The sequence below is a fragment of the Schistocerca serialis genome, chromosome 1 (assembly GCF_023864345.2).
Source record: "Schistocerca serialis cubense isolate TAMUIC-IGC-003099 chromosome 1, iqSchSeri2.2, whole genome shotgun sequence".
Classification (NCBI taxonomy): Eukaryota; Metazoa; Arthropoda; class Insecta; order Orthoptera; family Acrididae; genus Schistocerca; species Schistocerca serialis.
The window spans coordinates 386,031,952-386,050,156 of record NC_064638.1 but is presented as its reverse complement, the minus strand read 5'-3'; the positions used below and the strand labels follow the sequence as shown (position 1 = coordinate 386,050,156).

General features: G+C 45.0%; 1 protein-coding gene across 1 annotated transcript in view; it reads right to left on the bottom strand.

Annotated features, from left to right (window-relative positions):
• LOC126474889 (serine proteinase stubble-like) overlaps positions 1-17,746 on the bottom strand; it is an 87,131-nt gene extending 69,385 nt beyond the window's left edge. The window contains exon 1 of the mRNA XM_050102421.1: positions 15,514-17,746. Coding sequence (XP_049958378.1) covers positions 15,514-17,746 — 2,233 coding nt within the window. The remainder of the gene's footprint in view (positions 1-15,513) is intronic.
• Positions 17,747-18,205: the final 459 nt, after the last annotated feature.

The window sequence follows — 18,205 nt, the reverse complement described above, 5'->3', positions numbered from 1 at the left end:
TAAAACAATAAAGGAAATATTTGAGGATTAATAAAAATGTAAAATAGTTTTAAGTTGCGAACCTGGAGAGTATTTTTAGGTGAAGCTGTCGACAACGGGGAGCCAGATGCCTAAGAAATTGGTGTTTCTTAGTGTGGATTGCTTGCTGATTTTCTTTTTCTTCAGGTAGGTGTAAATTTCTAGAGCCCTCTGTAAGGCTCGCAGAATAAAACATCGAAACACATCACTATCTCATGTGTCATTGCAAAGTGCTAATGATTGTCCGTAACGAAAAACATATCGCACTGGAACACGAAACAAAACTCGCAGTCGGGAGGACGACGGTTCAATCCCGTCTCCGGCCATCCTGATTTAGGTTTTCCGTGATTTCCCTAAATTGCTTCAGGTAAATGCCGGGATGGTTCCTCTGAAAGGGCACGGCCGATTTCCTTACCCATCCTTCCCTCACCCGAGCTTGTGCTCCGTCTCTAATGACCTCGTTGTCGACGGGACGTTACACACTAACCACCACCACCACGAAACAAAAATTTGTCATAAACTAGTTATATAGATAAAGATAAGACTGACCATTTCGATGTAACGTAATGTAAAGAGAAAAGATATTACATCGATGCTACCGGTGACCACTTCCGGCATCTTTTGCAGAGAGCAGATAACTGTTCATTGTCTAGGGTAAGTTAGATCCTGAGAGACATTTAGACATACTATAAGGCTATTTTCGTTTCCCTGTGCAAGACATGGTAGTTGCTAATACAAAATCTTTCGCTGTAACACCGGTCAACGATTTCCTATTTGCTGAGTTATTTCAGCGATCGAGGCGATGGAGTGGATAAGACGCTGAATTCATGCTCGACTTCTCATCTTCATATTTCCTATGGGTCCCCTAAATTACATTTAGGCATATGTCACATTACTTTCTTAAATATGTCATCGTCGCTTTTCTTCACTATCCATATGCAACTGAACAGTTTGTCTTTAACGAGCTCAGTGTCAACGGTACGTTGAACTCAAGCTTCCTTCCTTCTTGCATTCATTATGGCAAACTATTTCTTGTGGTGAGCTGTAAGTTCAACGAAAATGCCAGCTACCCATGACTCAGGAATCGTGACTGATCTTTTATTATCGATAGCTTCATTGTGTGGCACCATCACGCCACTGCCAAGGGGCATTGCCTTCCATGCCGTCGCTAGTGAGTCACAAACTCCCTACGCGCCAAGAACCGTATGATGCGCCGCTGAACGAATACTGAAGAGGACGTACTATGTCATTACGATTCCGCCAAAACGCTACCGAGTGAAAGTACGGACCAGCTGTTGGTGAGTTTCCACGTTCGTTATTTTTTATTTATGAAAAATAGTCAAATTTCATCAACTACGACACTATTGGGCCTTTTGGTATATTTTATTAATCTTTGACTATGTTTTTAAAAAGATGTAACAAAAGTTAGCCTATGCTTATCCGTTTGACTCAGTTCTTATTTTCGTGCGTTTTCGCACTGTTACGTACTAATTCCCTGTATGTTAGACTTGCCACAAAACGCAAATTGTTTCAACTTTGTACTGCCTTTAGCTGTGCGCTATGTCTTTATCATTCGCACTTACGTGCAGGCATTTTTAGAACATGTCACCTTCACACATCGATGAATTCATCAAACTTTGTTGAGGCATGTTGTATTTTCGTATGCTCTGATCATGACGACTTGAACAAATAAAATTCTCGGTGTTTAAGAATCTCATATTCTTAAGAGATAGTATGGCTCAAAACTATAAAAAAAGTGCAACAAACGTAAGTCTAAAAACAATTAGTTGTTGAGGTATGGGTCATTTTACGAGGGCGTGCGGAAAAGTAATGCCTTCCATACTTCTTATGTGAAAATTCTTAAATCTTGTTTTTTTTAATACTGCAGCCGTTACTAATATTCTAAATCTTTACTCTTCATGTCTACGTATTTGTTTCTCAACAATTATGGAAAGGACAGATTGCTGCGCACCGTAAAGAGACATGTTGAGTTGCAGAAAGGCACAAGGAAGAGACTATTACACATTAAGCTATACGCCAAGCCTTCACCAGAAAAAAAAACACACACACACACACGCCCATTCGCACAAGCAAGTACACCTTATACACATTTCAACCTGGACTTTACACTTTCTCATAATAGTCCCCCTGGATGCAATTTTAGGGGATGACCCAGGAGCAGCTGCTCGCGTTCTTCGTTTTATCCACTTGACAAACCTGTCTAAGGACATTTTATTATGCTCTTTTCTTTTAATCCCTTGCCTGTTAATGTGCCTTTTATAGTGTTGTCCTTTTTAGTTGCTGTTTTAACATTGTGCCTCGCAGTGTATTCATAATTTAGTCTGGGCGCTAATGACCACTGTAGTTGTGCGCCCTAAAACCACAAAAAAAACATAGTCACCCTGGCAACGAACAGACTTCTCTCAACACGAGACCAGTTTGTTGATATCGTCGCTGGAGAATGTTTGGCTCTGTTGACATCACGTCTACATCTACATCATACTCCTCAAGCCAACTACCGGTGGCTTGCACCGCTTCATCACTATCAAAGCGAAGTCCTCGAGGATGTTCCTTCAGTTTTGGAAACAGATGAAAATCAGATAGGACGAAGTGGGGACTGTATAGAGGACGATTGACAGTGAACCCAAGGCGTCTGATTTTTGCAGATGTCGCAGCGCTCGTACGTGGACTCGTATTTTCACACTGAAGGAGAGAGTGGATGAATTCTTCAAATTTAAAACCGGATTACGGCACGCTGTTTCTCACTCGCTGACACAGTTACGTTACACACCGCCGTGTTAAACGCTACAATTCAGAGATCTCTAGAGGCATAGAACGGCAAGTATGCAAACATGAAGAATAAAGATGTAGAATTTAATAACGTTTTATAATTGAAAAACTTTCAAGAGTTTTCAAATAACAAAATTCCGTGGAACGTGAAAAACGTAAGCACCGAAATCTAGCTCTGTTATTCCAAGTGGGAAATTTCAGACGTGGTTTTTTGCTATGCTTTACCCAACGGCGTTACGCCGAATGACGTCTTCGACGCAACTTTCCGTCTCAAAATAGCTGAGCAGGTTTTTGCAGAAACCTACAGACATGGGAGTATTCATGGCGCGAGCTTAAGTCCTACAGTTTTTTCAATGGATTTTAAGACCGAGAGCTGCAGGTACGCAGTTCACAGCTTGCCTTTTATTTACGAACTAGCTGAGTCCCCGACGTTTCCTGGGTATGTATTTCATTTCCATTAGGCGGTCTGCTCCTTCCGCCTCTCTCTGCCCATCTCTCTGTCCACCTCCTCCACCTCGAATTCTCGTCCATCTCCACCTCCTCCATTTCTCTGTCCTTCTCCTTTCTCACCTCCCCCCCCCCCCCGGGCTATGTGAATACTGTGTGCCAAATGCGTTGCAAGTAGATCTAACAACAAAGAAGTAATAAAATCTGGTGTCGTACACGATGCGGCAGTTTTTCACGCATCTCAGTGTTTACGACGTCATGTCTCCTGTACTATGTGCCGTACAACAGTATAATTTTGCATGTATATTCAGTGCTATATATGAGCACTGTCTGAAAAAAGTGTCGCGAATACAGTTCGTAGTAAAGAAGTAATTAATTAAAACGTCGTGCCTGACAGGAAAATGTAGTGGCCGATTACGAAATGGTAGTGGGGAAAAGACGTAAATGTATCAAGCGAGGAGAACAAAGAATAAAGTGATGGAAACTGAAAGAAGAAGTGTTGCGAGAAAAATTCAAGGAAATAGTATTAAGAGAAGTGAAACTACCAGAGGATGTACAGGAGTGGTGGAGTTATAATAGCAATGTAATGACAAAAGCTGGAAAAGATGTGCTGGGTGTAATGACAGGAAAGGGACCACAAAAGATAAGGAGCCATGGTCAGCGTCAGAAAGCGATAAAAGTGAAGAAAGAGGTAAAAAACAATGGGACTTAACAGGAAGACAGGAGGATAGGGAAGCCTACAAGATGGCAAAAAGAGCAGTGGCAAAAGCAAAGGCTGTGGCAATGGAAGAGGCGTATGAGGAGCTGGAAAGAAGACAGGACGGCAGACAACTCCTACGGATTGCTAAAGTAAGAAATAAGGTGACCAAGGACATAACATCAATGAGGCAGATAAAGAATGAATCAGATGTAGTATTACACGACCTGGAGAAAATCCTGAAAAGGTGATGGGAGTACTTTGAAAGACTATTAAATGAGGAAAATGTACGAGAGAAGTATGAGGATGGAGATATAAATAAAGGAATGACCCAAAGTATAAGTAGGGAAGAAGTCAAAAACGCAATGAAGAAAATGAAAAATGGGAAGGCCATAATCTGGGATCTAATGCAGAAGATGTGGAAAGGAGAAAGAATGCCACATGCGGTTCCCATGTATAAGGGGAAGGGCGATATCCAAAACTGTGGCAACTATAGAGGGATAACAATGATGTCCCACACAATGAATATCTGGGAAAGGATAATTGAGAAGAGGTTGCGTCTAGAAACAGTTTGGGTTTATGCCGGGAAGAGGAACAACCGATGCAATATTTGCACTAAGGCGAGGCACGGAGAAGTGCAAGCCGAATTGCATACAGCCTTTATCGATCTTGAGAAGGCATATGACAGAGTGCCGAGGCAAGAGGTATGGAGATGTCTGAGAAGTAAATTCCTGCCAGAAAAATATATCAGGGAGGTAGCGGACATGTATGAAGGTGCACTGACACAAGTTAGGAGCAGTGCAGGTGCAACAAAGGCATTTCCAGTGAGAGTAGGACTACATCAGGGATCTGCTCCCAGTACCTACTGCAACCTACATCCTTTTGAATATGGTTAATGTATTCATCTCTTGGTCTCCCTCTACGATTGTTACCCTCCACGCTGCCCTCCAATACTAAATTGGTGATCCCTTGATGCCTCAGAACATGTCCTACCAACCGATCCCTTCTTCTAGTCAAGTTGTGCCACAAATTTCTCTTCTCCCCAATTCTATTCAATACCTCCTCATTAGTTATGTGATCTACCCATCTAATCTTCACTATTCTTCTGTAGCACCACATTTCGAAAGCTTCTATTCTCTTCTTGTACAAACTATTTATCGTCCATGTTCCACTTCCACACATGGTTTCACTCCACACAAATACTTTCAGAAACGACTTCCTGACACGTAAATCTATACTCGATGTTAACAAATTTCTCTTCATCAGAAACGCTTTCCTTGCCATTGCCAGTCTACATTTTATATCCTCTCTACTTCGACCATCATCAGTTATTTTATTCCCCAAATAGCAAATATCATTTACTACTTTAAGTGTCTCAATTCCTAATCGAATTCCCTCAGCACCACTCGACTTAATTCGACTAAATTCCATTATCCTCGTTTTGCTTTTGTTGATGTTCATCTTATATCTTCCTTTCAAGACACTGTCCATTCCGTTCCACTGCTCTTCCAGGTCTTTTGCTGTCTCTGACGGAATTACAATGTCATCGGCGAACCTCAAAGTTTTTATTTCTTCTCCTTGGATTTTAATCCTACTCCGAAAAAACATCACTACACAATAAAAAAACTAAAAATAAAACGCAAAAGTAACAGAACCTTGAAACCGACAACCAGAATAACTAAACAAAAATCGATAAGACACACTAGCTGCCAGGCACGAAGGAGGCACCACCCAAATCAATTCTTCCCCGCCACCCGCCCCCAACCAGACGCAAAATTTTAAAATAAAGAAGACAAATTATATCACAAATCCATCACATAAACCCACAGGCACAAGACACAACACCCAACCCCTCGGCCCACCATTACATCAAAAAATATTAAAACGACAGAAAACCCTCCGGCCCAGGTTCGAGTCCTCCCTCGGGCATGGGTGTGTGCGTTTGTCCTTAGGATAATTTAGGTTAAGTAGTGTGTAAGCTTAGGGACTGATGACCTTCTCAGTTAAGTCCCATAAGATTTCACACACATTTGAAGACTTTTTTTTTTTTTTTGAAAACCCTTCCCCTCCCCAGACAAACCAAAAAAGTACAAAATCGACAGACCATGAAAAAAAAGGAGAAAACAAGGAAAAAATAGGAAATTCACCCACACCTAACTAACAAAATAAGGCTTGTACATTTTGCTGACTACTTTCATAAATGCTAGAAATACACAATAACCTTAAGGAATACTCTTCCTCCAACAGTAGTTATCCAAATGGCCTTGCAACACTAAAATCCTTCTCTTTCCCTGCCCGACGACAGATTTTACAGTTCCGCAATGCCCTCGATAGTGTTTGTACACGCCCCTGTCGTGTAATCTTTAAACTCAATATTGTGATTTACAACCAAATGATAACCCCTGTCATCCAACCTCTTGTAGGAAGCAAACCCATCCGATCTCACTAGTGAAATTTCTTCCACATATTCTTCAATTAAAGACGTTAACAGTTCTTTCATACGAATTGGAACGATCCTAAATACAACATCTGCACAATCCCCTCCAGAAATTGCTACTCCAAATACCCAAAGCCCAACAACCTCATGCCCCCTTTCATACTTTCTCTTTCCAAAATTTGACTCGTCTATTTCAATTGTACACCCTACCCTCCCCCCTTCAATGATCCCCTTTACTTTATAAATTCACGGCATACTTCTCTATAAAATGAAAACCAGTTAACTACAGTGCCACACGAACCGCTGTTTCGTGCGTGACACATTTAGAAGAATAATAATAGTAAGAATAGTGAGTTAACATGACTATTACTTCTAAATTTGGCCTCGATCTTTCGAACCAGGTCGCTTGCGTCTAGACCTCCATATATTATTTTCTCTGCACTTCCACGTTTAATCATCGGAAGTTCTTGAAAATGGAACCTTGTGAACGCTATATAATTACCACAATCACTGCACTTGCAAAATTCTGCAATAACGCCCATTGATCGTAAAAATCTTAGTTGATTTACGGTCAGTCATCCTGCCAAGGGGCATTTTCACTGTAAATACAACTGACTCATCCATAATGAAAAGCAATTGTATAAGAAATCGGAATCCCATAAATCACGAATGCTTTCATCAACAAAAGATACCAAAAACAAATTACAATATGAAAACAAAACAATGTACATCAGATTTTTACTATACGCACGTAACGAAGAATTCCAGAAAAAGCTTTTAACATTCATAACTACAATCTGTGGCATAAACAAAAAAAAAATACGTTACGTCATTAGTCAAAGCCGACGGGTGGAGTCGGACACTAGAATCAACTCCAACACTCCACTATCTTCCACAACCTTATGAAGTCACCTGGTAATAGTCACGAAGTGCCCAGTCCCTTGTACGCGCTGTTGCCCGGATGCTCCTTTGTTGGATCGACAAAATTTTGATTACATCAGCAGGGCAGTGTTTGTTTTTCAAAGCTTTGCCTGCCCTTGCGTCCAGACAACACTGTAGTAGTACATCGATAGTAATTCTTACAGCAATGTTTCGTTGTGATCGAAATGATAGACATATGACATGTAGCAGCGTGTACTATCGATGATTTAAGATCGGAAAATTTCCGAAAATTCACTCAAAATTTCAGAAAGATCGGAAAATACACAAAATTTCGTATTATAATTAAAAAATCGAAGATCTAACGAAAATTCGGAGGATCTGGCAACACTGCAACGCAAAATAAGAATGACACGTTGTATAGAATTGTTGCCGACCACAATATTTCGGTCCTGGATTCTAGCAGTGTTACCAATCCCTACGGAGAGAAAATGAAAAATTCCCTTTAAGTTTTTGACTTCCCCTCGTATGTTCCGCCAGCGAAACCTACTGACTAAGAACGACGATACTGTTTCTTACACTGATTTTGCATTTAATCATGTACAGCTTCTGCGAATAAACCGAATAACTCTTACCCAACCAACCGACGTAATACTTCGTAACTCACAATTCATCACTGTCCAAGTAATTTAGGTGCGACGTGGCTACACGTGACCGTTACGCACCAAAATCGAACGACGATTTCCTCCTCTTATTCTGGCGCGTGACCAGTATGGCAGTATCAACTGGGCATTCATGGATGAACGCAAAACTGCAAGACAGTACCTCTGCGCACAGAAGGCGCGCTGCTTCGAAATTTCCCGAGTACCAGCGATATATAAGGGGTAACGTATTTTACGGACTATTAGACACTTTTTTCTTCGAAAAATTGCCTTCAAAATTCAGTTACCTCTTATACTCGAAATTAACATAAAAAGTCCAGTGTTTGTTTTAAAATCACCGCCACTCTTAAAAATGGCTACATATTCGACGCCGCAGGAAACCTATCTCTGTATGGCAACATTAGATTCAACTGGCAACCGATGCGACGAACATGCGTTGCTGGAATTCACAAACTTGCTTAACACCGCCTCCCTCCGCCCCGCCATCACAAACCCAGAACACTGTCTAGCCTATGATGCGTCGTAGCAGTCTACCGTGCCAGTGAAGTTGAACTGAAAGTGATTTGTGTTGCCGGTAACAGTACAACATTTTTGTTAGTAGCTAGTTTCGTTAGGAAAAAAGTAAAAAGTATTCATACGATGCAGGCATAAATTGAAAGTAATATCATATGCAGCAGAACATGGAAACAGAGCAGCTGAGTAGCATTTTAGCCCTCCACCAACAGAAAAAAACCATTTGTGATTGCCGGGCTAGTAAAGAAGAACTGAAAAAAATGAAGACTAAATGTGCAAACAGAGGACTGAATGCAAAATGGCCAGAACTAGGAGATGTAGAAGATGAGCTACTGGAATGGATTCAAGGGCACCCTCAAAATGGCACTCGAATTACACTCCTGGAAATGGAAAAAAGAACACATTGACACCGGTGTGTCAGACCCACCATACTTGCTTCGGACACTGCGAGAGGGCTGTACAAGCAATGATCACACGCACGGCACAGCGGACACACCAGGAACCGCGGTGTTGGCCGTCGAATGGCGCTAGCTGCGCAGCATTTGTGCACCGCCGCCGTCAGTGTCAGCCAGTTTGCCGTGGCATACGGAGCTCCATCGCAGTCTTTAACACTGGTAGCATGCCGCGACAGCGTGGACGTGAACCGTATGTGCAGTTGACGGACTTTGAGCGAGGGCGTATAGTGGGCATGCGGGAGGCCGGGTGGACGTACCGCCGAATTGCTCAACACGTGGGGCGTGAGGTCTCCACAGTACATCGATGTTGTCGCCAGTGGTCGGCGGAAGGTGCACGTGCCCGTCGACCTGGGACCGGACCGCAGCGACGCACGTATGCACGCCAAGACCGTAGGATCCTACGCAGTGCCGTAGGGGACCGCACCGCCACTTCCCACCAAATTAGGGACACTGTTGCTCCTGGGGTATCGGCGAGGACCATTCGCAACCGTCTCCATGAAGCTGGGCTACGGTCCCGCACACTGTTAGGCCGTCTTCCGCTCACGCCCAAACATCGTGCAGCCCGCCTCCAGTGGTTTCGCGACAGGCGTGAATGGAGGGACGAATGGAGACGTGTCGTCTTCAGCGATGAGAGTCGCTTCTGCCTTGGTGCCAATGATGGTCGTATGCGTGTTTGGCGCCGTGCAGGTGAGCGCCACAATCAGGACTGCGTACGACCGAGGCACACAGGGCCAACACCCGGCATCATGGTGTGGGGAGCGATCTCCTACACTGGCCGTACACCACTGGTGATCGTCGAGGGGACACTGAATAGTGCACGGTACATCCAAACCGTCATCGAACCCATCGTTCTACCATTCCTAGACCGGCAAGGGAACTTGCTGTTCCAACAGGACAATGCACGTCCGCATGTATCCCGTGCCACACAACGTGCTCTAGAAGGTGTAAGTCAACTACCCTGGCCAGCAAGATCTCCGGATCTGTCCCCCACTGAGCATGTTTGGGACTGGATGAAGCGTCGTCTCACGCGGTCTGCACGTCCAGCGCGAACGCTGGTCCAACTGAGGCGCCAGGTGGAAATGGCATGGCAAGCCGTTCCACAGGACTACATCCAGCATCTCTACGATCGTCTCCATGGGAGAATAGCAGCCTGCATTGCTGCGAAAGGTGGATATACACTGTACTAGTGCCGACATTGTGCATGCTCTGTTGCCTGTGTCTATGTGCCTGTGGTTCTGTCAGTGTGATCATGTGATGTATCTGACCCCAGGAATGTGTCAATAAAGTTTCCCCTTCCTGGGACAATGAATTCACGGTGTTCTTATTTCAATTTCCAGGAGTGTAATACAAAAATGATTGAAATACACGCTCGTGAGCTAGCTCCACAGTGGAACTTTACAGACTTTGAGAGAGGATGGAGTTGGTTGGTGCTACAGGTTTATGAAGTGTCATGGACTTAGAATGCGAACCAAAACCAAAATATGTCAGAAAATGCCACAAGAGCACAAAGAGAAAATATTATCTTTCCATCGCTTTACTATTCAACACGAAACTCCTCTGACATCTGACGTGCCGAGTAGCACAACTGCTGCCATGAACTGTGCTAAAACTGTAGCTACAAAAACAAATGGATACGAAAAAACGCACTACACTGGTGTCCTTTAATGTTGTGCTGACGGTACTAAACTTAATCCAACGATCATTTTCAAGCGCCTTCTGAAATACCGCCAGGTGTTGCTATTCACGTACATGACAGGGGCTGGTGGACGATACTAGTATGAAACTAGATTCACGTCAAAGGAAACTTTAAACAACCTACAATCAAACAAGTAGTCAGTGGATAAAACAGTCGTGGTCTAGAGTGCGAGAAGACATTATTGTTGAATCTTTCAAGAAATGCGGCATAAGTAACGCTCTCCATGGCAGTGGATACTATCACATATATGAAGAGAACAAGTATGACGACGAGGAGGAAGAAGAAGAAGAAGAAAGTTCTGATAACGATCTTCAAGGATTTTAAAGCTCATTTCGGTTTTATAAATGAAGAATTTTTTAGTATGATTTTGCAGTACAATAAAAAAATCATTAAAACGTTATTATTTTAAAAACTGCTTAAAAATTAAGGTGCGTCTTACAATCCGTGGCGTCTTATAGTTCATACAATACCGTATGGTTAGCTACATTATACTATTATCGATTTAATTAATAAATAAACAAGGGCTGAAGAATACTTGAGAAACAGTGAAAACCCCACTGAAAACATCCTGTAGTGTCAACAGACAGCTGGCTTATATACATATTTCTTTAAATGATAGAATTTACCTTATCTTAAATATGTAAATTTGTACGTATGTATGTAAGCGTTGTATATTTTCTGCTGTATGAATGCTACGCCCAGCCAGACTAATGAATGAAAATCCACTCCAGTTTGATACATATATCATAGGTAATTTATATAGGTTATTTATATTTATATAATCATCATTTTTATGAAAGATGCACTACTTCTTGTTGCTAATTATATATCACACGCAAAATTCGTTTTAATTGCATATATTAATTCTTACTCATCGAAATTTTATAAAAGATTGTTAATAAAAATTGTTTAAATTAGGAAAACATTACAAATAAAATTTTTAGGACAAACATGAAAAATAAAATTCTCTTTATTTGGTGTGTGTCCATTGTTTTATATCACAGATGTGGTGTTATAAGTCACAGCGACTTTAAAAGCAATCATTTCCACGACATCGAACATACCGTACAAATGTTCCATTTTTACAGTTGTGCAATTTGAACCCAAGTTAAATGATTTGTCGCAAGTAGTAACAAGATATTTATGTTGGCAGTCGTACTGGAACTAATGCACGAATCTTTGTCATACATCACTGCCGAAGGCTGGCGGGATGCAGAGCAGTGCGTCATATAAGAAGAGGAGGAAACGTGGCGCTTGTGTGTCTTTCGTGGATTTTGTTGTTGACATTATGAACGTATCAGATGGCAGTTCTAGTACCGTACTGAAATGTATGCCTCGGATTGAGATATGGAGGGAGTTCAAATTTTACCATATTCAATATTTAACTGTACTATGAAATCCCTGCAACATACTTTTCGTCACACATAGTCACGCAGAAATATCACCCTATGTTTAAGATAGGAATTTTCATCACTCTTATTTTCAAGTACAGCACTAAGTTACCTAAGAAGGAGAGCCTGGTCTCAAAAACGTGGGTAAAATGGCTCTGAGTACTATGGGACTTAACATCTGAGGTCATCAGTCCGCTAGAACTTATAACTACTTAAACCTAACTAACCTAAGGACATCACACACACCCATGCCCGAGGCAGGATTCGAACCTGCGATCGTAGCGGTCGCGCGGTTCCAGACTGAAGCGCCTAGAACCGCTCGTCCACACCGGCCGGCCCCTCTGGTCTCCTAAGAAGCGTATTACTGGCGATTTGCCGTATATTATTTCATTCTGTATACAAATTAAATGACATTAGAAGCTATGCTGTGTCTCTGCTCGTCTCTTTGGCGTCTTAACTGCATCCGTTCACATTACCTCAGGTTAGTTATACCCACTCCTTGGACAGCGTTTCCCAAGTTAAAATGCGCTGGTCAAGCTGTTGTCGCGTATTATCGCTGAATCGATGTGCACTAAACACACAGCACAGAACTTACTATCGTACTTCACTGCACTCGAGACAGCTTGGCTTTCCCGCCACGGGAAACGAAGTCCAGTGAGATTCCAGCGGACGCGAAAGAGCACACAGTCTAATATTTACATCAGATTTATTCTTATCACGAACTTAGTATAGCTGTACGATAATGACAAAATTTTTGTAGGCAGCAATGAACTCGGTCACATCGTGTAGAATGTCAACTGCTACCAGAGTTGTTTAAAATCACGGATATTCTATAGGTGTAAATAGGAAGAAAGCAAGACTGGGTTTAACGTCCCGTCAACATTCAGGTCATTAGAGACGCAGCACAAGCTCGGATTGTGTCAAGGAGAAGAAATCGGCCGTGCGCTTTCAAAGGAACTATCCCGGGATTTGCCTGGAGCGATTTAGGGAAATCACGGAAAACCTAAATCTGGATGGCCGGACGCGAGTCAACCTTCGCCCTCCCGAATGCGAGTCCAGTGTGCGAGCCACTGCGCCACCTCGCTCGGCATATTCTACAAATGTCGATGTCGTGCATTTGAATGATCATAAGAGGGCAATCCCAAAAGTAAGGTCTCCTATTTTTTTATAAGATCATAGACCTGTTTATTTCTACAGTGGTTTACATCAGTTTACAGCTTGAACATTTAGCTATTTCTCGACATAATCACCATTTCTGTCGATGCATTTTTGTAGACGCTGTGCCAGTTTTTGTATGCCCGTGTCATACCAGCTCGCCGCCATGCTGTTTAGAAAGTTACGAACGTCTTCTTTCACCGCGTCGTCGGAGCTGAATCGCTGGGACCACAATTAACGCTGACAGGTACTGTGAGACTCTGAAAATACTCAAACGGGCAATTCAGAACCGAAGAAGAGGAATGTTGACCAAAGGTGTACACATTATCCATGACAACGCTCGCCCACACAGCGCTCGGAAAACCGTTGCTCTCCTGCAATAGTTTCAGTGGATCATAATCACCCACCCACCCTATAGTCCAGACTTGGCGCCCAGTGACTATCACCTGTTCCCTAGGTTAAAAGAAAATTCGGCCGGAAAGCGATTTAGCTCCGACGACCAGGTGAAAGAAGAGGTTCATAACTTTCTGAACAGCATGGCGGCGACCAGGTATGACATGAGCATACAAAAACTGGCACAGCGTCTACAAAAATGCATCGACGAAAATGGTGATTATGTAGGAAAATAGCTAAATGTTCAAGCTGTAAACTGATGTAAAACATTGTAGAAATAAAGGTCTACGAACTTATAAAAAATAGGAGACCTTACTTTTGGGATTACCCTCATACGTATCATCTGATACCTAAGTAAAGTAGCGAAAGAGCTTTAGTAAAGATGTAAAGTGAAAAGCCAATACTACACTACTGGCCATCAAAATTTCTGCACCAGGAAGAAATGTAGATAATAAACGGGTATTCATTGGACAAATATATTAAACTAGAACTGACATGTGATTACATTTTCATGCAATTTGGGTGCATAGATCCTGAGAAATCAGTACCCAGAACAACCACCTCTGGCCGTAATAACGGCCTTGATACACCTGGGCATTGAGTCAAACAGAGCTTGGATGGCATGTACAGGTACAGGTGCCCATGCAACTTCAACACGATACCACAGTTCATCGAGAGTAGTGACTGGCGTGTTGTGACGAGCCAGTTGCTCGGCCACCATTGACCAGACGTTTTCAATTGGTGAGAGTTGTGCTGGCCATGGCAGCAGTCGAACATTTTCTGTATCCAGAAAGGACCGTACAGGACCTGCGACATGCGGTCGCGCATTATACTGCTGAAATGTAGGGTTTCGCAGAGATCGAATGAAGGGTAGAGCCACGGGTCGTAACACATCTGAAATATAACGTCCACTGTTCAAAGTGCCGTCAGTGCGAACAAGAGGTGACCGAGACGTGTAACCAATGGCACTCCATACCATCACGCCGGGTGATACGCTAGTATGGCGATGACGAATACACGCTTCCACTGTGTGTTCACCGTGATGTCGCCAAACACGGATGCGACCAACATGATACTGTAAACAGAACCTGGATTCATCCGAAAAAATGACGTTTTGCCATTGGTGCACCCACGTTCGTCGTTGAGTGCATCATCGCAGGCGCTCCTGTCTGTGATGCAGCCTCAAGGGTAACCGCAGCCGTGGTCTCCGAACTGATAGTCCATGCTGCTGCAAACGTCGTCGAACTGTTAGTGTAGATGGTTATTGTCTTGCAAACGTCCCCATCTGTTGACTCTGGGATCGAGACGTGGCTGCACGATCCGTTACAGCCATGCGGATAAGATATCTGTCATTTAGAATGCTAGTGGTACGAGGCCGTTGGGATCTAGCACAGGATTCCGTATTACGCTCCTGAACCCACCGATTCCATATTCTGCTAACAGTCATTGGATCTCGACCAACGCGAGCAGCAGTGTTGCGATACGGTAAACCGCAATCGCGTTAGGCTACAATTCTACCTTTATCAAAGTCGGAAATGTGATGGTACGCATTTCTCCTCCTTACACGAGGCATCACAACAACGTTTCACAAGGCAACGCCGGTCAACTGCTGTTTGTGTATGAGAAATCGGTTGGAAACTTTCCTCATGTCAGTACGTTGTAGGCGTCGCCACCGGCGCCAATCTTGTGTGAATGCTCTGAAAAGCTAATCATTTGCATATCATAGCGTCTTCCTCCTGTCGGTTAAATTTCGCGTCTATAGCACGTCATCTTCGTGGTGTAGCAATTGTAATGGCCAATAGTGTATTATAGTATCTCCTGTGCGAAAGTGAAACACTTTTTTTTAAAAATGTCCTGTATAAACGGTTCTAAAGAAACTCAGATACGCCATTTGAAGGCTAGTTTCAGAGTGAAGCAAGTCTGGGAAAGTTGCAGTAATAAATAAACTGAATGCCGCTCGTAACAGCGTCTGTTACTCACCGGAGTAGCCGAGTCTGGCGATCCAGGGAAAGGAGCCGAGTTCTGCTTTGCTACCGCCGACGATGCGGTCTTCGAGCAGCGTGGCGCACTCGCTGGGCAGCAGTGACCTGTTGGGGTGTTTCTCCGGGTCCCCGCGATGCTGGGAGTCACCATTACTCGGCTGGTGGTGTTTCTCCACGGCGCGTTCGTCAGTCCAGCGCTTTCCGCCGTGGTTGCCAGTCTCTGCGGAATCGGGGAAGACGATAGCGTCGTCATTGTAGGCAGATGGCGGCCGGCTCGTGGTCGTCGTGGTGGTAATCGCCTTCATCGGCCTCTTGGTCGTTGTGGTCGTCGTCGTCGTTGTTGTTGCCGCTGTCGTCGCCGTTGCGTCGTTGCTGTGTTCTGAGGGCGTCGACTCTGTCTCGTTTTCAAGAAACTCTGGAGGCAAAAGTGGGATAGGGTTTGGTCGTCTCTCGTCCTCTGGCAGAGTCTGGGAATGTTCGACGTCTGGAAATGAATGGGGATGATAACCGTCAGAGTGTTTATGGTGGTGGTGGTGAGGGTTGGAAGGGAACGGATGCTCGGGGCCGTGTATCTGGTGCGGCCAGTCGGGTACTGGGTTTGGGTGTGGATTCTGCGATACTCGATGTGTGTCGTGTCGTCGTTCAGATTCGGGAAGACCACGAGGTGGTGGATTCTCGTGTGGTATTCTACCTCTGCCGTGCTGTCGCTCACGGTCAGTAGCATCACGATGTGGTGGCTTCCTCTGTGCTACTCTGTCTGTGTTCTGGTGTGGTTCAGGTTCGGTGAGACCGTGATGCGGTGAGCTCCCCTGCGGTGCTCTGCCAGTGTTGCGCCATCTGTCTGACTCGTTGGGACCACGATTTGGTGGCTTCTCTGGCGGCACTCCTGCTGTGTCGTGTAGTCGTTCAGGTTCGTTTACTTCACGGTGTGCTGGCTTTTCCTGTGGTGCTCTGGTGATATCGTGGCGTCGGTCGGATTCGAAGATGCTGCGATGTGGCGAGTTATCTTCATGTGGAGAGCTGAAATGTCTGGGTTCTTCCTTCACAGCGGGATTAAAATGGGGAGTTTGTGCGTGCGGTGGAGTTTCGTCACGATGGACTGGCTTCTCCTGTGGTACTGCGCTGGTATCGTGGCGTCTTTCAGATTCGACGATACCGCGATGTGGAGGGTTACCTTCGTGTGGAGAGCTGGGTTCTTCCTTCAGAGCAGGCTTGAAATCGGGAGTTTGTGCTTGCGATGGAGTTCCGTCACGATTGTCTGGCTTGTCCTGTGGTACACTGCCGGTGTCGTGGCGTCTTTCAGATTCGATTATTCCGCGATGTGGGAAGTCATCTTCTTGTGAAGAGCTGAGAGACGTGGATTCTTCGTTCAGAGCAGGCTTGAAATGGGGAGTTTGTGTGCTGCTTTCGCGCTGAGCCGTATTCTTGCGGCTTTTGGTGGTCCCGCGGTTATTAGTATACTGAGTCTGCGGTTTTGTAGGACTGAGATTCCAGGAAGAGAAGGGAGAATTCGTCGCTCCAGAGGAATACGGGTCACTAATAGTTCTCACTGGCGACGTCGGCGTCGCTGTGGGCGAGATTCTGATGAAACCATCGTCCGGTCCACGAAAATAGCCAGGGTTACCTCCGTAATCGAAGCTGTGATGACCGTCGTAGTGCGGCGAACTGGAGGAAGTAATCGTCGGTCGGTACACTCGTCTGTCGTACTCGTAGTGCGGCGAACTGGAGGAAGTAGTCGTCGGTCGGTACACTCGTCTGTCGTACGGCTGTGATGTGGCGTCATTTCTGCCTGCAGACCCAGGTGCAGGCACCCGGTAAGCGGTGCCGCGTTGTCGGAAGGGGACCTGTAAAGAAACTTCGTGGCCACCGGGCGCAGTCGCGTGCCAGAGGTCCGGCAGGTCGAGCGCGTGGCTGTCGTGCGAGATGTCGTTGTCTTCGACGGTGGGCGGCCTCTGCGTGAAGGGCAGGCGGCGCGCCAGCTCGTCACAGCAGACGTAGGGCCCGGCGTCGCCGCGGGCGCAGGCGGCGGCCCTCAGCAGCGCGGCGGGGGCGCGCGCCGCGGCGGCGCAGGCGCTGCTCTGCACGCACCAGCAGCCGGCGGGCGGCGCCACGATGACGCCCGCGCCGCGGGGGCGGCCGGCCGGCTCTGCGGGCAGGCCACGAGCCGTCACTCTCGTCAACAACACTGCAGCGACTGGCCAAAATAAGTTTAGTTCCGCTCTAGCCGTCATCAGCTTGTCAGTCTACACTAGTGTCCAAAATTAATTTTCGCATACGTGTTAACTTCCAAGTAACACAGCTCTATGAACCTTGGACCACATATAGAGAACACTGCTATAGTATGGTACAGATGATAACTGAAAGAAAGACGCAATGAGATGAACAGAAATGATTTTTTCCAAAGACAATAATTACACTCAACTCACCACCATTCATGATGCTACCCTGAACGCTACAAAAGACGGGTCATGGTTCCTGAAAGGGTGTGTGATGACCACGAACGGACCGCCGAGCGGTTCTAGGCGCCTCAGTCTGGAACCGCGCTACCGCTACGGTCGCAGGTTCGCATCCTTCCTCGGGCATAGATGTGTGTGATGTCCTTAGGTTAGTTAGGTTTAAGTAGTTCTGAATTCTAGGGGACTGATGACCTCAGCAGTTAAGTCCCATAGTGCTCAGAGCCATTTGAACCA